Source organism: Elephas maximus, chromosome 5, assembly GCF_024166365.1.
Source record: "Elephas maximus indicus isolate mEleMax1 chromosome 5, mEleMax1 primary haplotype, whole genome shotgun sequence".
NCBI classification, from domain to species: Eukaryota; Metazoa; Chordata; class Mammalia; order Proboscidea; family Elephantidae; genus Elephas; species Elephas maximus.
The window spans coordinates 158,764,220-158,788,449 of NC_064823.1; the positions used below are offsets into that span (position 1 = coordinate 158,764,220).

Genomic DNA, 24,230 nt, shown 5'->3' on the forward strand with positions numbered 1-24,230 from the left:
TTTCACAAAATTAGTAAATTTCACAAAATTAGTAATTATTCAAACTTTTTTTTGTCTTCCCTTCTCTTTTCCTTCAGACTCCACTTACCTCCCGTTTGTTGCGCACAGCGCTAATGCGCTTGGGTTTGGTTTTTCCCCAGCTGTTTTCCCACCTGTGGCTCACTTTGGATAGTTTCTGTTGCTTCGGGTTCCCTAATCTTCTGCAGTGTCGTTCTTAGCTGCCATCGAGTCGGCCTCGGGCTCATGGCGACCCCATGCAAAACAGAACGAATCGCTGTCCTGTGTCATCCCCACCATCCGTTGCGCATTGGACGGTTCTGATCCATAGGGTTTTCATTGGCTGATTTTCGGAAGTAGATTGCCAGGCCTTTCTTCCTAGTCTGTCTTAGTCTGGAAGCTCTACTGAAACCTGTTCAGCATCATAGCAACACGCAAGCCTCCACTGATGGATGGTGGCTGTGCTTGAGGTACTGGCCAGGAATCGAACCTGGGTCTCCCTCATGGAAGGCGAGAATTCTGCCCCTGAACCTGCTGTTAATCCTGTCTAGTGTATTTTTCATTTCAGACCTTGTACTTTTCACCTCTGGAAATTCTCTTGGTGTCTCTTTTATATCCTCCATGTCTCTCCTTAACACGCTCATGCTCGCTTCTGCTTTCTTGAATATTATGGGATATATTTTAATAAGTGTCTTAATGGTCTTGTCTATGAGTTCCGTCATCTTTGTCGTTGCTGTGTCTTTCTACTGATTTACACCCCCCCCCCCCGCCATTACGGGTCATATTGCCTCTTTGCATGCTTGGTAAGAAGCCCTGGTGTCACAGTGATTGTTTGGCTGCTAACCAAAAGGCCGGTAGTTCAAACCCACCAGCTGCTCCTCGGGACAAAGCTGTGATAGTCTGCTTCAGTAAAGACGACAGCCTTAGAAACCCTATGGGGTCACTGTGGGTCAGAATAGACTGGATGGCAGTGGGTTTTTTTGTTTGTTTGTTTGTTTTTGCATGCCTGATATTTTATTACTGGGTGCCAGGCATGAATTTTACCTTACTGGGTGTGGACATTTTGGTATTCCTTTCAATATTCTTTAGGATTGTTCTGGGACACAGTTATGTGCAAACAGTTGATCTTTTTGAAGCTTGCTTTTTAGCTTTTGTCTTAGTTGCCTGGGGCTACCATAATAACATGCCACGACGTGGATGACCAGAAATTTATTCTCTCACAATTCTAGAGGCTGGGAGTCCAAATTCAGGGTGTCGGCAGGGCCAACCACCCTGGTGGACAAAGAAGGGTCAGAGACACCTCACCAGGCAGAATTGCCAAGGTGGTGCACTCGTGCCCACTGCTGGTGCGCACGTTTTCCCAACAATACGGGCAGTGTTGTGATAGTCCGGAGAGAACAACACAATGCCCAGCTTCTCCCTGATTCTCGTGGGGTTCTCCCGTTTGCTCCGCTGAGCCCTGAAAGTTCTATATTGCTAAAACCTTTCGAGAAATGCCTTGTGTTTATGTGTGAAACAGAGCAAGGCTGTAGGCTCAAGTGATGGTGAGAGGCTTTCCACCTACGTGACACGCAGTGGGAGGCCAGACACTGGGTGGGAGGAGGGAGGCTGTCCTGGGTGCAGAAAGACAGCCTCTGACCATCCCATAGAGAGCCACTGGGCTAGGGGTGAACTGAGGTTTGTCCTTAGGACGTGCGAGTGTGTCTGTGTGTCCATGTGTCTAAGTCCACTGATCTGTGCATCTACATGCCTGTGTGTGCCTATGTGCACCTGTGTCTATGTGTGTGCACCTTTTCTACACATATGTCTATCTGTGTGCACTTCTGCACACACAGGCACCTGTCTACATGCGTGTGTCTGTGTGTCCACATGCTAAGCCGAGACGGGCAAAAAGAAGACACATGTTGTGGGGCCGGGTATCTAAACTCAGGTATGTAAGCCTAAGTGTGTTAAACCCAGGTGTGTAAGCCCAGGTGTGCTAAACCCAGGTGTGTAAGCCCTTCTACGCTCAAGTCAGTTTAAATTGTGGTTTCTTTGACCTACACCCAAGACTCCTCTTCTCAAAAGAACCCCCTCGCTTCCCTCCCAAGGTAACCCTCCTGGGTTTTGTTCCACCATGGCTCCTCTTACCCCACCTGCTCTCCAGGCAATCCCACCCCCCTGCCAGCTCAGGGCCACCTCCTGTGTGATCACAGCCCAGCCCCCTTAAGGAGGGTCACCCCACCCCTAGTCGTTCACCTCACTGACGGAGTGCCCACCCTGGGCCATGACCTGGGGACTCTGCCTCATGGGGCCACCCTCCCGGTGGGAGAGACCAGCAAGCGAGCTTTCCCAGGAGGATGGCAAAGGCCCAGCTGAGACAGGGAAGAGATCAGGCTGGCTGAATTAAATAAAGGCTACATTTCAAGGCCCTGTGTGCTTGACCAGCTATAACTAAATAGTCTCTGAATCTAAACCTAAGTGCAGGCCACTGTATAACTTCTGGTGCTGGCACCCGAAACTACTTGTGATTAACAAACTAGGTGCTTAGACAAGATAAGGGGCTACATTTCAAGGCCCTGTGTGCTTGACCAGCTATAAATCACTGATAATCCTCCTGAGTTGTTTTTCAAGGCCTCACCAGGTGCAGACCATGCACAGTAGAGATCGACGTGGACCATGAATGACCTTCCACATGAGACAAACATGAGCAGGGACCCCTCGCCGGGGCTCAAACCAAGAACCAGAGGCATCATGCATGCACAACATCCCAGAATAAGTCCTGTTCAACATCCCAGCAGCCTTTGTGACAGACTCCATCTTAGTTCCAGCAATCTCTGGGAGGAAGTCCGTCTTAAATTCTAACTGCTTGTGCATTTGGTTTTCATAATCCCTCCCCTTCTCCTGGAAATCTTCACCCACCTAATGAATAAAGATAATGCCTTTCCCCCCCTAAAAATGTTTATAAACCCTAGGGAATCCTTTGTTCAGTGAGAGACTGGAGGTTAACATGCACGGAAACCCCTCTCCCACTCTACCTCGCGAGCCTTTTACTTTGTCCCTAATAAACCTTTGTTTGTGTGGAACCTCTGAGCCTCTCTTGGTCATTCTTGGTCAGAAGAAGGTAATAACCTAAGCAGGCCTTAGTCCCGAGCTGAGAGGCCCTGCCCTGTAACATGGCCAAGCCCAAGCCCAGTGCTCGGAGTCGCAAGGGAAAGAGAGGGTGGTGGGGAGGCGGTCCCCGTGGCCTTGGAGCCAGGAATGGGAGGCTTTAGCAGGTTCTGAGGAGTGACAAGGATGGTGTGTGTTTGAAGGGCCCCTCTGGCTCCTGGTAGAGAACAGACTCTGGATGGGAGCCAGCAGAAGCCAGTGAGGGTGGCTGCCCTGGCCAGGGAGAGAAGGCGGGTATGGCCAGAGGACACAAGCAGGGCTGGGACTCTGGCGGGTTCTGGAAGGTGGCGTGGCAGGGTATGCTCCGGGGCTGGGTGTGAGGCATGGGGACCGAGGAGACTGCAGGAGGTGTGGGCAGCTGGGCTGCCACCAGCAAGAGGGGGCGGGGTGAGGAGGCCAAGGGACAAGTTGGGGGCTTCACACTCAGGTCTGCAGTTGGGGCAAGGCCAGGCTGAGGACTAGCACACCTGGGGCCCTTCGGTGTGGCAGTGGGCTTGAAGCTGACCTGGATGTGTACCCGACAGCAATGACGGATGGAGAGGAGGGCCCAGGACTGTCCCGGGTGCGAGGGGGAGCAGGGAGGGATGCATAGAGGGGGAAGGGGAGGACAGGGTGTGGGGGCGCAGAGAAAGTGCGGGTGTAGGCACTTCTCAGGGAGGAATGGGGCACCAGCTGGGGGGCACTGAAGAGAGGCCTCCGCACTGTCCATGCTCGAGTCTGGCCCAGCCCTCTCCCAGGCCAGAGCTTGTCTCCTGGCTAGTGTCCTGCCTCCAGCCTGGCTCCCGAGGTTCAGGCTCCCTGGAACCCAGTCCCACTGCCTTCAGTGCAGGGACTCTCGATCCCACCCATCAACTTTGCTGTCCTTCTCCTGCCCCCATGGCACAGTGGCCTCCTGGTGATAGTCAAGGCAGCCAGGAGCTGCTTATGTGCCCTTCCTGTCCATTAGCAAACAAAAACTCAGGTGATGGCAAGGAGTGTGGCTCAATTGGGAGCCGCTCAGACCAAGCAGAGCCTGCCCCCTCCTAACCATTGTCCCCAAAGCACTGGGTGTGGCTCAGGCCAGTCAAACCCAGTTTGACAGCCTATAAGCCAAAGGAAAAAAAATGCGATTCGTCTTACTGGCCCTGCGTGCCATGATAAGCTATGTAGTCCATAATGTTTGTATGTGTTTCCTTGTGAGAAATGGTATAAAAAGTTCTGCCTCCCTTTGTTCAGGAGCTTCATTTAAGGTATATACCTCCTTGCTCCTTGCAATAAACACTCTTCTTGCTTCCTCACCTCAGTGTGGCTTTGTTGACAAGAAGCTGCACAAGGCAGGACCTGAGGTGGGTAACACTAGCAGCCCCTTGAGCAGGGGTGTCTCTTGGGCACTAGGGGCTTGCACGACCTGCGTGCGGCCCCGCCTTCCTTGCTAGGTGCCCCTCAGCAGCATCGCCCCCTCCAGCCTGGCCACCCCACTTTGCCGGCAGGATGGGCGCAGGCAATGAACTGTATCTCCCCCAAAATATGTGTTGTAAATCCTAACCTCTATGTCTGTGGTTATGATCCCATTTGAGAATGTACTGTCTTTGCTATGTTAAGGAGACAGGATTAGTGTAGGGTGTGTCCTAAATCAATCTCTGAGATACAAGAAATGAAACAAGTGGGCTAGAGAAGTAGAGATGGGAGAAGGGAGATGCGAAGCCACATGGAGAGTGCCCAGGAGCAGAAGCTCAGAAGAGACAAGGGCCTTTCCCCAGCATCGACAGACAGAGAAAGCCTGCCCCTAGAGCTGGCGCCCTGAATTCAGACTTCTTGCCTCCTAAATTGTGAGAAAATAAACTTCTGCTTGTTAGAGTTACCCACTTGTGGTATTTCTGTTACAGCAGCGCTTGGTAACAGAGACAGCCCTGTTGCCAGGATGAGGACCTTGATGTGAAAGCTCCTGCGTATTTGGGTCGCTCATTATTTTTTAAAGAGCTGAAGCTAAAAATAGCAGCGGATGCATAACAAATGGGAAGTTATTATTCTCTGAAAACACCGCCCTCCGCTCCAGGCGATGACAGAACAGGCCTGCATTATTCAGGCGGGTTGTCTTTTTTTCAGTCCTTGGTGGAAGAGAGACTCGGGAGTTTGTTACCCTCAGCTTCTTTAGAGGGCAGCCCTCCTCAGTCAGCAGCAGCCCCAGCCCAGCAGGGGGGCCAGGCTCCGTCATCCTCTGGTCCCTGCACTGCAGAGGGTGGCGGGGAGGGACAGCTAGGAAGGGCCCAGTTCGTCTAGGACCCGGGACGCTGTTCCCTCTCCTGCCCTCACGTCCTCATCACAAACCCGGGGTCGTGGAGAGAAGGGAGGGGGCTCGGGGTTGATGATAGTGCCAGGCCATGGCCCAGGTCAGGGGCCCACCAGCACCGAGCTCCCCTACCAGGCGCTGTGCCAGGTGCCAGAAGGCGGGAGCCAGGGGTGAGGACTTGGAGGGGAGTGGGCACCTTGGTGGGGAGCCCCAGGAGCTGAGCCCCAGGTGGAGGTAAGGCGACGCCCGCGTAGCAGAGAGGGGCAGAGCATGGCCGGGCGAGGCAGGTCAGCATGGGTGAGGCTGGGCCCCAGGCTGAGGGTGGCAGAACCTTCCAGGTTTTCAAGAAAGAGCAGAGGTAAGAGGGAGCCGGAGGGGAAGGGCCAGTGGGTGGATGGATGCCCCCAAGGCCCCCGTCATTCTCTCCTCATGTCTGACCCCACGAGAGGCTACAGGGAAGAACAGGATGTTGGAGAGCTAGGGGGAGTGACCCCTAGGGACCAGTAGGAGCCATGGGTGCTGCACAGAGATCCTAGTGGACACGGAGGCCAGGAGGAAGGTTCTGGTACATACTTGTGGAGGGCTGCGGGGACCTCCTACTCCGGGACCACCTTCCCTCCTCTCAGGGGTCCTAGCTCAGGTCTGTTGTTCCTGGTAGGGACCCTGTCACCCTCTCTTACTGAAACTGGGGGCCCATTCCAGCACCTACTCCGGGAACGGGGCTCCTCATGGATACTGGGCAGTGGGGGGTTACTTGTGCTCAACCCCCAACATCCTTGTCCCCAAGGCCACTCCCAAGTTCCAGTCCACTGTCGGCTTGCCTCTCTGGCTCATGGCTGTACCCGAGCTGGGCTGTCAGAACAATAAGCAAACCTCACAATTCTTTAGGGGCAAGCTCGAAGACTCAGTAATTGGTCACTGGGGTCTGCCCCCCAAGATGGGTCTGGAGACCATGCAGGTGGGGTGGGGGCATTGGCACCACCTTGTCAGGTGTCTGAGTGTCTTGGGGCTGCTGGAACAGAACACCACAAACTGAGTGGCTTTAAAGAACAGAAGGTTAACGTCTCACAACGTGCAAGTTGGGAGTCTGGATCAGGGTGTCGGCCATGTTGGTTCCTTCTGAGACTCTGAGAGGAGCTGCTCTGGCCTCCCTGGCTTCCGGAGTCTTCTAGCAGTCTGTGGTGTTCCTTGGCTGCTTGCAGACGTGTCTTCAGGTGGAGTCTTCCTCTTTTGTGAACCTGTCACCACGTCTGTCCTCCCCCTTTATAAGACACCTCTCAGAAGGGGTTGGGACCCATCCTACTCCATATGACTTAACTAACGACATCTTCAAGGAAAGACCCTATTTCCAAACAAGGCCACGTTCACAGGCACAGGGGTTAGGACTCCCACATGTCTTTCTGGAGAACACAGTCCACCCATAATACCAGATAATAGCTGCCTGTAGGGCCTGCCTTGCCTGCAGGGAGGGTCTGAGTCCATTCCTGTGTCCCGTGCATCAGCACTGGGACACAAGGCCCCCCGGGGCATAGATGTCCCTGTCCTCAGATGGGCCCGAACTGAGGGTGAAACACCAGAGCTGCGTTTCTTTGACCTTCTGGAGCCGTCAGAAGCTGCCAGCCTGGCCCAGAAAGGCCCCGCATGCCAGGCGACCACGGGAAGTAGGCTCAGCGCCGGTTCTGCCCAGGTGTGTGGAACCTGGGCTAGAAGCAGAGGTCAGCTCCCTCTTGGAGGGTGTCGGCCTCCATCCAGTGTCGCCCTACCTGCTGTTCCTGCCCAGGGAGAGCAGAGACACCCTACTGATCCAGGCAGGGAACACCCATGGCTGTCACTGGAAAGCTTGTTGGCAGGGCTGAGGGTTAATCCTGGTGACCTGGGAGCTGGCCGAGGGAGCTGTTCTCAGGCAGTGGCCAGGATGCTGGGTGCAGGAAGCCACCCATAGCGGGCTCCGGTTCTTGCTTTCTCTGCTGCGATGGTCTCGCAGCAGCAGGGCCCTCTGGCACTGTGTGGCCCAGGGCAGAAGCCTGACCCTCTGGGGGTCTGAGCTGAAAGGGAGCCTGGGGTCCCCTGTCTTTAGCATCACCTGGGGGCATGTTAAGATTCCTGGGCTGGACTGGGGGCCTGAGAATGCTGGTCAGGCAGGTTCTGTAGTGAAGCGGAGGCTGTGGTCTGTGGCTGTACTCTGGGGACCCTGCTCCTCTTGGGGATGAAAGGTGCCACAAACTGAGGGCAGAAGATGGGACAGCGGGCTGGTCCCAAGTCACCCCCCATATGGGACCTTCTGGTGGGGGCAGTGCTGAGGAACCTAGCCCACTGCCCGCCCCATTGTGAGCGAGCGTGAGCATGTGGAATGTGCATGCATGTGTTTGTGTGCACGTGTATGTGTGCATGCATGAGTGAGCACACACGTATGTGGGTGTGCACGTGTGACAGTGTGTGTGTGTGCAGTCGGGCGGGGTCTGCTTTTCTCTGTCTCTGCTCACTGATGGGGTGACAGGGCGCCCCGACTCCTGCAGACGCAGGAGAGTCAGCAGGTCCATCCCGCTGGAGGGGTGTGGCAACTTCAGACCAGAACCCCACACCCTCCTCTCTTTCCAGCGCGGCCCCTCCCACCTCGCCCTGCTGTCCAGTTCCCCTAGCATCTGTTTCTACAGCAGCCAGACCCACCCTCAGACACAGACAACCCCTCTTGGGCCATTAGTTCCTTCCCCAGAATAAAGCCCATGGGGCCTCCTCCTCTAGCTAGCCCTTCACCTCACCCAACCCCACTATTCTTTTCTCTGTCCTGGGCCACCACCACCCTACAAGCTCTACAACCACGGCCATTTCCTGGGGCTGTCTACCCCCCTCTCCCCCACCCCCATCCCCCCTGGGAGGAGCTGGGCCACAGCCAGCAGAGGGGATGGCTCTGAGGAGGGTACGCGGCCAGGGTCAGGCAGCAGGAAGGGAAAGCGAGGGCCAGCTTTCAGTGAGTTGTCAGCGGACCCTCACAGGTCACTTCAGGGTGGTGGTGTTAGGTGCCGTCCAGTCAGTTCCGACTTATAGCTACCCCCCAAGCACAACAGAAGGAAACACTGCCCAGTCCTGCGCCATCCCCACAATTGTTGTTATGTTTAAGCCCATTGTTGCAGCCACTGTGTCAATCCATCTGGATGAGGGTCTTCCTCTTTTGTGCTGACCTCTACCTTACCAAGCATGATGTCCTTCTCCAGGGACTGGTCCCTCCTGTTAACATGTCCAAAGAATATGAAATGAAGTCTTGCCATCCTTATTTCTAATGAGCATACTGGCTGTACTTCTTCCAAGACAGATTGTTCGTTATCTTGGCAGTCCATGGTATATTCAATATTCTTCACCAGCACCGGACTGAAGTGTGTCTGACCCAAGCCATGGTGTTTTTAATTGCCTCACATACATGTGAAAGCTGGACAATGAATAAGGAAGACTGAAGAAGAAATGATGTCTTTGAATTATGGTGTTGGTGAAGAATATTGAATATACTATGGACTGCCAGAAAAACAAGTCTGTCTTGGAAGAAGTACAGCCAGAATGCTCATTAGAAGAAAGGATGGTGAGACTTTGTCTCATGTACTTTGGACATGTTATCCGGAGAGACCAGTCCCTGGAGAAGGACATCATGCTTGGTAAAGCAGAGGATCAGTGAAAAAGAGGAAGAGCCTCAGTGAGATGGATTGACACAGTGGCTGCAACAGTGGGTTCAAACACAGCAATCACTGTGAGGATGGTGCCTGACTGGGCAGTGCTTCATCCTGTTGTACATGGGTCACTGAGTCAGAAGTGACTCTATGACACCTAAGAACAACCAACCATGCCTGTGGTTATAATCCCATGTGAGGATGAGTTCTCTGTGATGTTAATGAGGCAGGATTAGTGTACGGTGTGTCTTGAGTCAATCTCTCACAAAAAATAAAAGGAGATTAGGCAAGCAGAGACAGGGAAGACTGATGTCAAGACATATGGAAATCTCCAAGGAACAGAGAAATAGAAGCTAAAGACACAAGGACCTTCCCCATAGCCAAGATAGAGAGAAAGCCTTCTCCTGCAGGTAGTGCCCTGAATTTGGACTTCTAGCCTCCTAAACTGTGAGAGAATAAATTTCTGTTTGTTAAAACCATCCACTGTGGTATTTCTGTTACAGCAGCACTAGAGAACTAAGACACCACACAAGAGTAACTGCTGTCCTGGAGGCTCTACGGTGTTTCTGCCCCTTACATGGTATTAGCAGCCAGCCACCTTCTCCGACAGGTCTTTTATTTTAAAACTCTTTTTGTTTTAAATTCCCTGAACCACACAACCTATGCTGCCCGGGCCTCAGGAAAGGGGACTCAGGCCGGGCAGGCTGGGTGGGCAGGTCTGCGTGCTGACCTTTCCTCTGCTGCTGCTGCTGTGACAAGGAAAGGGGGGTGTCCTCGCATGGGCCACTCCTGGCAGGACGCCCGTGCCCCACCTTGGCCAGTGTCCAGGCGTCCCACGGTGACAGCCTGACATTGCTCTGCCCTGGTTGTTGTGAGGTGGGGTCATTCTGATCGTGGGGCATTGTCTTTAGGGCCGCCGGTTCCTCCTGGGCCTGTCCCCCAGGCCAGGAGCACTGCCAGCCTTCCTGCAGCACATGCTCACCAACAGCAGAGCGTATGCTCTTTCTGGTCACACCGAGCCACCCACCCCCAACACGTGATGGGATGCCTGGCCTTCTGGCCCCAGCTGAGCTTGGCCGAGTCCGGGACTCAGAGCTGGTGACCTTCCCGCTGCTTCCCACGTGTTCCTGGTGGCGCTGGAGGAGCGGTGGCTCACCTCCCAGGAAAGAAGGGCCCCCTGGGTAGATGCCGGCACCCCTAGCCAGGAGGGAAAGCTTGGCTGCGCATCCACGTCTTCCTCTCCACCCATTGCCCAAATTTTCCTTCAGAAAAGCATTTGACCGGCAGGCTGATGGCTCTGGTGCCAGGATGGGTCTCCAATGCTGGAAGGAGGGCCTCCGTCTCCATGACGGGACTGGACGGTGACGGGGGCGGTCAGTGCCGGGGGGACAGTGAGGGGGAGGTGCATGGCCTGGAGCTCAGAGCCAGGGTCAGTCATCATGTGGAGGCAGAGCCCCGAGGACTCCAGGGCCATAGTTGCAGTGCACCAGGTGGGCGCTGCGGTTAAGCTGGGCCCGGGGAGGGGGCTCTAGGTGTCAGTGAGCTTCCATATCCACTCTGGGGACATCAGAAAATAGTTTAGTCATCAGAAAATAGTTTAATTATATACAGGACGATCATCAAACTGATTACATAAAACAAGATGCAAATGTACACCTTCTGACTGAAGGAAAAACGATACACTCAGCAAATGGAATCCCGAGAAAGAACTGACGTTCTCTCGATGAGGTGACTGTCACTAAACACCAAAATAAATCACAAACCGTGAGAACGGCGAGAGGGGCATAAATCGATACTTTCCTTTGGGACAAGAAAAAGGAAACGAAACAACAAAAGTCAGTGGCTTTGGAATGGCTCTCCCGTCTTGTGTCCTTGGAATAGTGCTTGTTGCACAATCAGAGCGAGGACGGGCCTGTGGGCAGGCGGGCAGGAGGATGAGGGGCTTTGTGGAGTCTGCAGGCCGCCCTGTGCCCCACCCCTGAGGCGGCCATGACACCCACAGTTGCTGGTGCGCACTGGGGGCGGTGGGGGGGTGTGTCTGCTCTGGGCCTGTGTCAGTCCCCATGCCTGCTGCCCGTGCAGCCCCATCTCGTCGTGGCTCAGAAGAGGGGCCGGGAGCCCTGGTTCTCGAACTCGGACCAGGCGTCGTTGAGCTCCATGAAGATCAGCTTGGCGTGCTGCTCGTACGGCTGCCCTGCGGCCTGCGGGCAACAGACGGGAGTGAGTGTGTACCCGGCCACCAAGGCCCGCCTGTCTGCACACCCCCTTCAGGGCCGGCGCCATGCGCAGAAGCCCCTGAGGAGGCCTCTCCACAGCAGGGTGCAGGGGGTCCAGATGTGCCACCCTACAGGCCCTGGGGCAGAGGGGGTAGGGCCACTCACCTTGTCGGGGTGGACAACCAGCACGGCGCGGCGGTAGTGCTTCTTCACCTGGCTGGGCGTCACCAGGTCGGCCATGCTCACGGGCGTCCAGCGGACCTCGCCATCCCACAGCACAGTGTGAAGTGTGGAGAGAAGCGCACGGATGTTCCGCTCCTTGCCTTCGATCCAGTCGAGGAGCTGGGGGACAGGCACACATGAACCTCTGAATCCCAGGTGTCCACACGCCCTCAAGGCCAGTCTGGCCATGCCACAGCGGCTGGGACATGAGGCCAGGGAGGACACCCGGGGCACTCATGCACCACAAGGCAGTGCCTGGAGGTGCCGCCTACACACTCCGGCCTCCCCGCCTCTCACACAGGTGTGGAGGCAGGGGGCGCAGCTCACAGGCAGTGGGGCTGCTGTTTGTGCCCAGGCTGCCGGACTCCAGGCCCTGAGCCTTGGTCAACCACAGGCCTCTGCAGGGAATGGACACCTCCAGAAAGCATTCATCTGGCCACAGAGCAGTGCCGATGGCCGCTTTCTGGGGGCACTCCCTGGGCGTCACCTTCACTCTCACTCTCACTGGGGGTTGGGGCTGGGGTCGCGGACCCACAGACAAGCCCCCACAGAGAAGCTCACAGGCACCGAGAGCAGCAGAAGCGCCGACGGCTGCCAGCTCCTGTGGGGCCACCTTCCTGCTGCTGAGCCCACCCCAGCCAACTGTCACATGCTGCTTGGGCCACCAGTGGGGCATGAAGTCAAAACAGCCTGTCCTGTCCTTCCTGAGGGCTCCCCAACCATGTGAAGCCAGGGCCACCCGCCTCTGCCCTGAGCCTGCTGGGTACCGCCTTGCTCTGCCCATTCCCGCCTGGAGCTCCGATGCCCAGCTGGATGTCCCCAACTCCAGAGTTGCACCCTCTGTTGTCCCTGCAAAGCCACACTGTCACACAACCCAAAAGACAGGAAACACGGGCTTGCCCTCGGGCCAAAGCTGCCACACCCTGACCCAGGGCTGCTGCGAGCCATCACTGCCGCCCTGCGGAAGCTGCCCAGTGTGGAGTCCTCTCCCTCCAGGTAACCAGCACAGCGGGTGTCACGTCTGCTGGTCACGGCAGTGGGTGGGGCCCATGGAGCAACTGGCTCCAGCCCCCGTGACAGCACTCGCCCACCGTGTGCATCATGTGTCCAGAAGTGCAGGCCAGGAGCAGGGTGAGCCCTGTTCACTGGGGGACCCCGGGCTGCCCAGTGCTGCTGTCCCTTGTGCTAACACCCTGCAAGGCCTTTACTGACGCAGTGCTTGTCCTGGGGAGGCGGCCCTTGGCTGAGTAGACATGTGTGTTCCAGTGGCCCCCAGCTGCCTCCCCAGCACTCAGGCTTCCCGCTGGGTTACAAGGCCCCCCAGCCCAGAGGAGTAAACGCGGTCTCCTGGCTCCCTTCCAAGGTTACTGTTATCTCTCTGCGTTAGCTGGCCCCTGCCAGACGCATCTTCAGAGGCCCTCTGCCAGGCCCCTTCTCAGGTGCCCATGTCTGACCTCAGGGTGGATTCTGCCCACCTTCTCCTCTGCGGCCCCTACCTGCCTGGTCTCAGAGCTGTGAGCTCCCTTGTGGCAGTACCTATGGACCCAGTGTCCTCTCCGCTGAGGCCCTACTGCTCTGCTCCTCTCCCCGACCATGGCCCCAGTGGCCCACCTGCTCTTGCCCCACTCCTTCCAAAAAAAGGCTGTTCCCACCTTGTCTGCTGGACCACGGCCATCCTGGGAGCCCCTTCACCCCGGGAAGCTAAGGGAGCCCTGATGGAGCTCAGACCAGGCCCTGCATGGCCCACGCAGGTACCCCAGGACACTGACGTCCTTGTCCCCTCTCCGCTCACACCTGGGATGCTGATGTCCTGGCCCCTCCCCTGTTCACACCCAGAACAGACGTCCTTGGTCCCTCTTCCACTTACAACGATGCCCCCAGGACACAGATGTCCCCATCCTCTCTCCCGCTCTCACTCAGAATGCAGATGTCCCCCGACTCCTCTCCCACTCACAACTGGGATGCTGACATCTCTGTCCCTCTCTATTCACACCTGGGGCCCCCAGGAATGCAGACATCCCTTCTGGCCCTCTTTCATGGTGCCAGGTGCCCTGGGTTTGAATGAGAGAGGGGCCTGGGGATATGTGACTAGCATCCCTGTCCCCTCCACTCTCCTCAGGTCCAACATGTCCAAGGGTGCAGGAGCCCAGCATGGGTTGCAGACCCTTGACCCCCGCCCCACTGTGCAGGAGCAGACCTGCCACGGTACAGCCAGTAGTCTTTCCAAGCCTCACGGAGGCCCGGAGACCAAGGCCGCCCAAAGGAAAAGGATGGGGTGGCAGTGATGCTGTGTGGGGCACAGTGGGTGGGGAAGCACAGTGGGTAGGGGCCACAAGGCTGTCGGGGGAAGAGTGGGCAAGGAGACACATTGTGGGGGCAGAGTAAGTGGGTGCAGAGTAGGGGGTGCACAGTGGATGTGGAGTACAGTGAGTGGGTGGGGAGGCAGAGCTGGTGAGGGGCAGAGTGGGCTGGGGACACAGTGAATGGGAGGCAGAGTGGGTGGGGGGCACAGTGGGTGGGGGACACAGTGGGTAGTGGGCACAGTGGGCAGGGGGCACAGTGAGTGGGTAGCAGGGGCTGCCACTCTGGCCAGGAAGCAGACCCACCATGAGGCCTGACTCTTGGGAGCCAGAATGAGGCCTGAGCCTGGGGCCCTGAGCCAGTGTTATAGCCCGCCTGGTGGGTGCACCTGGGAACAAGACACTAGCCAGCTTTCCTGCAGTCTCGCATCCTTGTCTCGTATCCTCTACCAGGGAACAGACCTGCCAGGCGGCCAGGCCACCCTCCAGAGACCACCCAGGATGGTGGACACTGTCCCGTGTGGGCCAAGCCCACTGTTTGAATAGGCAGAGTGAAGTTTCCCCTCCCTGGAGATGGCCCGGCCCCTCCTCTGTTCCAGCCTGCAGCGCGCCTGGAGGCACCCAGCCCGAGGCCTCCACCAACAAGAGCGTGGCGCCAGGCCCACCCAGGCCCCTGGGTGCCCACTGGTTCGGTGGTCCTAACCATGACGGGGGGCTGGGCGTGGGGTGGGGGTAAACATCGCACCTTCAGCTTGAGTGGGTCCGTGTCTTTAGCCATCTCTTGCTTCCTCATCTCAGCAATGGTCTTTGGTCCTTTTTTGTCAGATTTAGAGGAGAAGCCCTCATTGGGCAGCAGGTCTTCAAAGTCATTTTCTGAAACTTTGGGCTTTTGAGCTGGAAAAGAATAATCTTAAAAGAAATGCACACACAGACCCAGTTTTATTCCCTTTAACCCACTCTTTCGCCCCCAAGAGAAAACCTAAGACCCTGAAAGGCAGAAAACTGTCCTGCCTACAAAAAAAAAAACAAAAAAAAAACACACACAAAACCCACAGCTGCCGAAGGCGAACTGAGCTCATCTACTCCTGAGAACTGTGCGTGACATGGCTTTCCGTGGGCACTGTCTGTCTCACTGGGACCAGCAGCACGTGGCCGAGAGCTTGGGGGGAGGTCCCTGAAGGAGCGGCCAGGGTGGAGGCTGCCCACACTTGTGCCCACATGTCCCTCGTTTGCTCGCTGGCCCTGCACTGCTCAGGGTGACTTCTCCAGCCTGATGACCCTTGGGACTGAAAACAGACTGGAAAGAACATCTCATCAGGCTCGCCTTCTCAGGGGCCCGGATGACCCAGAGCTGCAGGCTGGGCTCACTTGCCTCCTCAGGAGGAGGGACACAGGGCTCAGGAGCTGGTGGGTGGCTCACTAGGAGACACAGATGGATTTCACACAGGGAAGGACGTCAAGGGGGACATGCCATCCTTCCCGTGGTGATAAACTCCAGAGTGGCCAGGCCTGGGCTTGGGGGCTGTAGACTGACCGCCCAGCAGCCCTGGGGCAAGCGGGAGGGCTGAGGTTTCCCAGGACTGTGAGGATCTCTCGGTGCAGTTGGGTCCTCCCCACCTGCACCCCCTAGCCAGTGTGAGCTGCAGGGTCCTGTGTGCTGACATGAAGATGGGCTGAGAACTGGGAAGAGGAAGGCACTCGGGAGACACGTATTACAAGACCATTTCCTCCCAACTACTGGTGACAAACAGATGTCCGGCCTATTTAAGTTTGCCTTTCTCAAGGCTAGCCTGAGTTGGAGGAAACAAAACTGAATTCATCTTTAACCACTTCAGGGCAAGCTTTGGACAAATCACACATGGAGAGAAAGACGGACGACTTACGGAAGCTGGGTGCACGAACGCCTCTCTCCTCGCGGCCCCCAATCACGCTGAAGTTCATGGCATAGTTAGGCCTCGGCTGCGGGCAGGCTTTGGCAGGGGGCGGCTTGGCCTGCGGGGACCAGGAGGTGCCCTGGGAGGGGGCCCGGCTCGTCTGCCAGGAGCTGCCACCGCCCTTGGGAGGAGGGGCTGTCTTGGGAATGAAGCCACCAGGAGGGAACCCACTGGGTGTGCCTGCGGAGACAGTGCAGGGGTGGCTCAGCAGCAGGGACTGTGACAGCTGCCACGGCCAGTTAAAGACAGCTCACGACATAGAGACAACCGCGTCTTAGCACTTTCAAAAACACACACGTTGGAAATATGAATTTACAGAGCCCAGCAGCTATCACTCGAGTCAGTCGAGTCACCACTTCTATCCCACAGCACGTGAGGGAAGGCCTCCCACCACCCCGCCCCACAGCACGTGAGGGAGTGTCTCCGACAGCAGAACACAGCCAAGCATGATGGCGGCTAAGAACATTCTGGATCACGGTCAGATATGGGGTGGGCCAGCTGTCGAGGTGATGCCTCCCCATTCCCTCAGCTGGATTGCCCCACCTCCCCTTTGGTCCAGCTGGTACGGCCAAGGTGCTTGCTTGTCCACAGGGGCTGGGAGCCAGTGCCACTGTGTGGATGAAGGGCAGCTGGAGGAAGGCAGCCAGACAGCACAGGTGTGTCCCCTCGAGGCACTCCCTCAAAACCTCTCCTCCTTTACAAAACTTGTTATTTTGAAATAATTACTCCCAGGAAACTCCAAAACTGGCCTTGTGGGGTCATCCTGAATGCCCAGCTCTGTGCCCCCTAGGATGATGCCTCACAGGACTGTCATCACCAAGACCAGGGGCGTGTCATCCTGAGCGCCCAGCCCCCTGGTGACGCCACACATGGTTGTCATTACCAAGACCAGGGACTGGCCTGGGCACACCCGGCATGCACTGAGGCCTCACCAGTCGTTCCCTGCACTCATGTGTGCATGCACGCGTGGTTCCAATAGGCCTCACCCTGCATACAGACTCATGCAAGCATCACGACAACCAAGAAATAGGCCGGTCCCAGCCCTCCAAGACCTCCCTCCCTCGTGCTGCCCCTTTAAAGCTACACCCAACCCTAAACCGCACAACCACTAATTTGTCCTCTAAATCAGTAATTTTGACATTTCAAGAATGTTCTATGAATGGAACCATACAGTAGGTGGCTTCTGAGATAGGCTGTTTTCACTGCACGACATCCATCCACGCCATTGTGGGCAATCACGGTTGGCTGCTTTTTATTGCTGAGTGAGATCCCACAGTACGGATGCACCCCAGTTTAACTATCCACTTAATCTGGGTGATGTCAATTTATCCATTTTTTCTTTTCTGGATCATGGTTTAGGTGATGCGTCTAGGAACTCTAGGTCCCAAAGATTTTCTCGTATTGTGGTGTAGTGAATTGCTTTTATATGGCCCTTCCAGCCATGGTCTTATAACTCCCACAAAATGATCAGGTGGGACCACGTAACTAAGGTGTTTGTGGCCCACCAAGGGGATCGGACAACCTGCTAATGCAAATAAGGTACATGAATCCTAGTGGGTGGGACCATGCAAATAAGGTGCACAGAACTCCCGTAGGGGATTGGTGCATTTTGCCATTCTGTTAGGCTTAAAGAGAGCCAATCCCAAAGACTGGAGGAAAAACTCACTACCATCAAGAAGAGCCAGAAGTGGAGTGTGTCCTTTGGACCCAGGATCCCTGCACTGAGAACCTCCTAAACCCAGGAGACAGGGAGAGCTGCAACACTAGAGAGCTGAACACCCTAGGGAGCAGTTCTACTCTGCACATGTGGCATCACCACGAATCAGAACCTGCTCGATGGCAACTAACAGCAACAACCACCATTCTGTTTCAGTGAACTGGGTCTGGCCCTCTTCTAGAGCCACACTGCTTAACCTCTGGAGCTAAGCAGTAAGCCTTCTAAGTGGGTAGAGTGATTCCTCCCACGTCATTCTTCTGCTACAAAGATATTTTAGTTAGTCTAGTTCCTTTGCCTTTCCAAATAAAATTTAACATGAGCTTGTCTGTATCTACAAAAATTCTTGCTGGGAAACTTTGGTAGGAATTGTGCTAAACCTATAAATCAACAGGCTTGAAATCTTTCTCATCTAAAGAACTGAAATCTTTACTTATTTAAAACGCCGAGTCCTCCAATCCATGCATATAGTATGTCTCTTCATTTATTCAGATCTTGTTTGATCTGTTTTATCACGTTTTTGTAGTTTTCACCATAGAAGTGCTGTACATGTTCTGTTAGATTTATACTTGTTTCATTTTCTTTTAAGCAACTGTAAACGGTGCCATTTTCATTTTGGTTTCCTTGTGAATGTTGCCAGTATATAGAAATACAATAGATGTTTATATGCTGATCTTTATCCTGCGACCTTACTAAACTCACTTATTGGTTCTAAAAGATTTCTATAGATTGCTTGAACTTTCCTACATAAATGTCTTTGCCATCTAGTGCTGCTGTAACAGAAATACCAGAAGTGGATGGCTTCAAAACAGAAGTTTATTCTCTCACAGTCTAGGAGGCTAGAAGTCCAAACTCAGGGCATCAGGTCCAGGGAAAGGCTTTCTCTCTCTGTCAGCTCTGGAGGAAAGTCCTTGTCATCAATCTTCCCCTGGTCTAGGAGCTTCTCAGCGCAGGAACCTTGGGTTCGAAGGATATGCTCTGTTCCCGGTGCTTCTTTCTTGGTGGTATGGGGTCCCCTGTCTCTCTGTTTGCTTTTCTCTTTATATCCCAAAGGAGATCGACTCAAGACACAACCTAATCTTGCTGTCCTGCCTCATTAACATCATAGAGTTAGGATTTACAACACAAAGGAAAATTACATCAGATGACAAAATGGTGGACAACCACACAATACTGGGAATCATGGCCTAGCCAAATTGACACACATCTTTGGGGGACCCAGCTCAACCCACAACATTAACCAACCATAAAAACCAAAAAAAAAAAAAAAAAACCAAACCCACTGCCGTTGAGTCGATTCTGACTGATAGCGACCTTCCAAGGAACGCCTGGTGGATTCGAGCTGCCGACCTTTTGGTTAGCAGCCATAGCACTTAACCTCTACACCACCAGGGCTTCCTAACCAACCACACTCTCTGCAAATAGAAACAACTGTATTTTTTTTTTTCCCAGGATATATAACTTTTATTTACTTTTCTTACCTTCCTGCACTAGCTAGAACTTCTGGTAAATGAGAATGGTCAGAAAGGACACACTTGTCTCCTCTGTTAGCTTAGGGAGAAAGCATCTAGTTTATCTTCATTAAGCTGTAGGTTTTTTGTAGATATTCTTTATCAAGTTGAAGAAGTTCCTGTCTATTCCTAGTTTGCCGAGTTTTTATCATGAATGGGGAATGTTGTTGTTAGGTGTCATTGGGTCGGTTCCATTCATAGCAACCCTATGTACAAGAGTGCCCGGTCCTGTGCCATCCTCACAATTTTTGTTATGCTTGAGCCCATTGTTGCAGTCACTGTGTCAATCACTGAGGGTCTTCCTCTTTTTCACTGACCCTTTACTCTACCAAGCATGATGTCCTTCTCCAGGGACTATCTCCTACACCACGTCCAAAGTACTTGAGACGAAGTCTTGCCATCCTCGCTTCTAAGAAGCATTCTTCAAAGATAGATTTCTTTACTCTTCCGGCAGTCTACGGTATACTCAATATTCCTCACCAACACCGTAATTCAAAGGCATCAATTCTTCTTTGGTCTTCCTTATTCATTATCCAGCTTTCGCACGCATGTGAGGTGACTGAAAACACCATGGCTTGGGTCAGGTGCACCTCAGTCCTTAAAGTGACTTGGGGGCTGTTTTTGCTGTTAGGTGCCATCAAGTTGGTTCTGACTCATAGCAACACTATGCACAATAGAACCAAACACTACCTGGTACTGAGCCATCCTTACAACTGTTGTTATGCTTAAGCTCATTGTTGTAGCACCACTGTGTCAATCCACCTCGTTGAGGGTCTTCGTCTTTCCTGCTGACCCTGTACTTTGCCAAGCATGATGTCCCTCTCCAGGGACTGATCCCTCCTGATAACATGTCCAAAGTATGTAAGACGCAGTCTCGCCATCCTTGCCTTTAAGGAGCATTCTGGCTATACTTCTTCCAAGACAGATTTGTTTGTTCCTTTGGCAATCCACAGTATATTCAATATTCTTTGCCAACACCACAATTCAAAGGTGTCAATTTTTCTTAGGTCTTCCTTATTCATTGTCCAGCTTTCACATGCATATGATGCGATTGAAAATACCATGGCTTGGGTCAGGCGCACCTTAGTCTTCAGGGTGACATCTTTGCTATTCAGCACTTTAAAGAGGTCCTTTGCAGCAGATTTATCCAATGCAATGCATCATTTGATTTCTTGGCTGCTGCTTGTGGATCCAAGTAAAGTGAAATCTTTGACAACTTCAATCTTATCTCTGTTTATCACGAGGTTATCGGTCCAGTTGTGAGGATTTTTGTTTTCTTTATGTCGAGGTGCAATCCATACTGAAGGCTGTGGTCTTTGATCTTCATCAGTAAGTGCTTCAAGTCCTCTTCACTTTCAGCAAGCAAGGTTGTGTCATCTGCATAACGCGGGTTGTTAATAGTCTTCCTCCAATCCTGATGCCCCGTTCTTCTTCATATAGTCCAGCTTTTCGGATTAGTTGCTCAACATACAGATTGAATAGGTATGGCGAAAGGATATGACCCTGACGCACACCTTTTCTGACTTTAAACCAATAAGTACCCCCTTGTTCTGTCCAAACAACTGCCTCTTGAATCTATGTAAAGTTTCCTCACGAGCACAATTAAGTGTTCTGGAATTCCCATTTTTACAATGTTATCCATAATTTGTTATGACCCACACAGTCGAATGCCTTTGCACAGTCAATGAAACACAGGTAAACCTCCTTCTGGTATTCTCTGCTTTCAGCCAGGATCCATCTGACATCAGCAATGATATCCCTGGTTCCACGTCCTCTTCTGAAACCGGCCTGAATTTCTGGCAGTTCCCTGTCGATATATTGCCACAGCCGTTTTCAAATGATCTTCAGCAAAATTTTGCTTACGTGTGATATTAATGATATTGTTCTATAATTTCTGCATTCGGCTGGATCACCTTTCTTGGGAATAGGTATAAATATGAATCTCTTCCAGTCAATTGGCCAGAAAGCTGTCTTCCATATTTCTTGGCATAGACGAATAAGCACCTCCAGCGCTGCATCCGTTTGTTGAAACATGGGGACTAAAACAAAAACAAAAACCAAATCCAGTGACGTCGAGTCGATTCCGACTCATATCGATCCTACAGGACAGGGTAGAACTGCCCCATAGGGTTTCCAAGGAGCACCTGGGGAATTTGTACTGCCGACCCTCTGGTTAGCAGCCGTAGCGCTTAACCACTACGCCACCAGGGTTTCCACATGGCGACTAGGTTTTGTTAAATGCTTTCTCTTGTACTGTTGCTATGATCATGCGATTTTTCTTCTTAAACTGGTTAATATGGTGGATTACCTTGACTGATTTTGGAATGTTCACCTGGCTTTGCATTTCTAGAATAAACCCCACTTGGTCGTGGTGTCTCAGTCTTTCTATACATTGACGAATTCTACTTACTAATATTTTGTTGAGGGTTTTTATGTCTATACTCATGAGTGATATTGTCTGTAGTTTTCTTTTCTTGTACTGTCTGTTTGCTTTTGGTATCAGGGTAATACTGGCTTCATAGAGTGAGCTGGGAAGTGTTTGGTAGAATTCTCAGTGAAAGCATTTGGGCTTGGAAAGTCCCTTCTGGGGAGGTCTCTAACTACCAGCCCACTTTCTTTATAGTTATGGGGCTATTCTGACACTACACCTGTCTCGCCTAGCCTTGGTATCTCTGGGCACAGGACTGGCTCTCAGCAGGGTAGCCCTCAGTCTTCAGCAGGCAGGGGTCCCACCACTCACAATGCATTTGGTTGCACTAACGGGGAAGCCTTGCCTGACAGCCCCTGCCCCCGTGCTATTCTTTGGCAATGCTCTCAGGGATGTCTCTGTTCACTGAGGGCGCAGTGCTTTTTCTCCACCATGGGGTCCTGGCCACCTGAGCAGAGCCTAGCACAGATGGGAACTCGCTGTGGTTTGTGGATTAAATGTATCACCAGCTCCACCACCCAGACATGGGACACCCATGCCACGTGCACCCCCACTTGGAGCACTGCACCAACCACCTGCAGCTGCCCTCAGACGCCGAGACTCCGGGCTTCCAGGACAGTTGCTGCAGCTCCCACGCACGGCGCACGCACGGGGGCCTCTTCCAAGGTGGGACTGGAAGGGATCTCCAAGTCCTGATTTCAGTAATAACTAGCTTAGGCTATCAGTTAACAATAACTGGTCTAAGACGGAAGCATGACATCAGACACTTCCACCCTACTGTGATCGCTGTGCCATGAGCTCGGGAGCACAGCAAGCATGCGAGATGAAGGCTCCACCTCACGGAGCTCAGAGTCTAGTGGGGGGTAGGGGCCAAGGCCAGCTAAGTAAGTGTGGTCCAAGCAGGTGGGCTTTGTCACCAACACTTCAGTTACGGATTGAACTGTGTGCCCCAAAAATGTGTATCAACTTGGCTAGGCCATGATTCCCAGTATTGTGTGGTTGTTCACCATTTTGTGATCTGATGTGATTATCCTATGTGTTATAAATCCTGCCTCTATGATGTTAATGAAGCAGGAGTCAATTTCAATGTACCTTGAGTCGATCCCTTTTGAGATATAAAAGAATTGAGCAGAGAGGAGGGGGATCTCATATCACCAAGAAAGAAGAGCCGAGAGGTGAGCACATTCTTTGGACCCAGGATCCCTGCGCTGAGAAGCTCCTAGACCACAGAAGATTGATAAGGACCTTCCCCCATAGCTGACAGAGATGGAAAGCCTTCCCCTGGGGCTGTCACCCTGAAATTGGACTTGTAGCCTCCTAGACTATGAGAATAAATTTGTTTGTTAAAACCATCTACTTGTGATATTTCTTTTACAGCAGTGCTAGATAACTAAGACAACTTCTAAAAGTAAAAATTCCTGCAAGGCATATAACACTGTCAACACACCCTGATGAGATTTTCTTACACGTTTAAGACACATTACCTGGGAGGCCTGAGCCAAGGTCACCGAGGTCAGCAAAGGGGTCCAGGTTCTGCAACTTGGTGTGGCTTGTAGAGGGGCCGGATGGGGCTGTTGGCTGACCTCCAGAAGAGAAGAGGGGGCCTGGAAGGGGCAGATGGCGTTAGGAACACATGCCTCCCAGGAGCCCCTCTGCTCTTCCTTCCTGAGCCTTCCTTGCTATCCTGAAGGCACTCGCATGTGGCTCAGTACTAGCAGCTACGTTGCTTTAAATAAGATGTGTGTTGTAGTTCTTGACTTTAGGTTGTAATATTAATTTCAAAGTAACAGTCACACATGGACACCCATGCACTCTGTGGTGGGACAGCTGCCTGCCAGTGCTCTGTGCTGCTCTGAGTTAGGGCAGTCCTTATCAGAATAATGTAACAACTTGTATCAAGAACCAAAAATGTTCACGTTGTTCTGGTTTCATAACACCATTTCCTAAGATCAATTTAAAATATGAGCATTCTGTATAACATTCCTTATAATAGTATAAAAGAGCAATGAAATATTTAAGTAAATCATTGTATAGTCACACAATAAAATCTCATGCAGCCATTAAAGGTGATGGCTGTTACTTCATATACAAAGAGCACTGATAAATCAATAGGAAAACGAGCAAAGAACATCAACCAGTTCTTAAAAGAAAAACAAATAATCAAAATCATACAAAACAACAGTCAGCTTCATCACAGTGAAGAAACGTGCACTCGAGGATGATGTCCTCTCAAACTGGCAAGACAGTACTCTTAAAGTTATGATGCAACCCTGGTGGGAAACCAAGGGCAGGAACTGCCCACGGGCAGGTAGATTGACAATAACACGTACCTCAAACAGAGTATGTACCAAAGGCCTTGTAAATATGCATATTCTCTGACAAAGCAATTCGCTACCAGAAATTTCTCAACAGGACAGACTGCGGGTGGACACAGCGATGGACAGACGCTCACAGACGTGATGCTGGGTGCCACCTGCACACCCACAACAGGGATGGTGATACAAATACAGCAGTCGCAGAAGGGACCGCTGGCAATCTTTGTAACAGATGCTTCAGGAGCGGGGAAGAACCACCGGACACAGAAAATGCTCATGATATGTTACGGGTAAAAGAAGTTGGGAAGGAAAAGTTCGTAAAGTACAAAATCATGTCACAAAACACACACGCCGCAGGAGAAGAAGAAAAAGCAGAGTGTGGTCAACACGGACGTGGCTGCTCTCTCTCAGGAGTAAGCCTGTGGGCAGGCCTGGCAATCACTGCGTCTCTGTACTACACACCAAATAAGGGAAAGTGAGTCAGAAGCCAAGACCCCAAGTGCCTGCTGGTCTTGTCT

General features: G+C 52.9%; 2 protein-coding genes across 4 annotated transcripts in view; both read right to left on the reverse strand.

Annotated features, from left to right (window-relative positions):
• Nucleotides 1-3,247: 3,247 nt before the first annotated feature.
• On the reverse strand, nt 3,248-7,956 carry LOC126076768 (uncharacterized). The gene is made up of 4 exons (XM_049885316.1): nt 7,900-7,956; nt 5,613-5,747; nt 5,267-5,356; nt 3,248-3,700 (listed from the first exon to the last, which is right to left on the reverse strand). Exons 1-4 carry the CDS (start codon nt 7,954-7,956, stop codon nt 3,248-3,250), a joined length of 735 nt encoding a protein of 244 aa, XP_049741273.1.
• Nucleotides 7,957-10,659: 2,703 nt separating this feature from the next.
• GAK (cyclin G associated kinase) overlaps nt 10,660-24,230 on the reverse strand; it is a 123,445-nt gene continuing 109,874 nt past the window's right edge. For 2 of the 3 annotated variants that reach the window (XM_049886519.1, XM_049886517.1), the window contains 5 exons: nt 22,882-23,001; nt 15,694-15,924; nt 14,556-14,719; nt 11,454-11,630; nt 10,660-11,273 (listed from right to left, as the gene is read on the reverse strand). In XM_049886519.1, coding sequence (XP_049742476.1) covers nt 11,172-11,273; nt 11,454-11,630; nt 14,556-14,719; nt 15,694-15,924; nt 22,882-23,001 — 794 coding nt within the window. In that variant the 3' untranslated portion in view covers nt 10,660-11,171. The remainder of the gene's footprint in view (nt 11,274-11,453; nt 11,631-14,555; nt 14,720-15,693; nt 15,925-22,881; nt 23,002-24,230) is intronic. The other variant, XM_049886518.1, reaches the window with a different exon arrangement.

Excerpts from the sequence above, each read along its gene's own strand:
- LOC126076768 (XM_049885316.1), bottom strand. The coding sequence starts at position 7,956 with ATGGACCTGCTGACTCTCCTGCGTCTGCAGGAGTCGGGGCGCCCTGTC. Across the intron at positions 5,748-7,899 it reads GGCGCCCTGTCACCCCATCA|GTTCTGCCACCCTCAGCCTG; the intron begins GTGAGCAGAGAC and ends AAAACCTGGAAG. Across the intron at positions 3,701-5,266 it reads GCCCTCTAAAGAAGCTGAGG|TCCTGGGCCCTCCTCTCCAT; the intron begins GTAACAAACTCC and ends CACCCGGGACAG.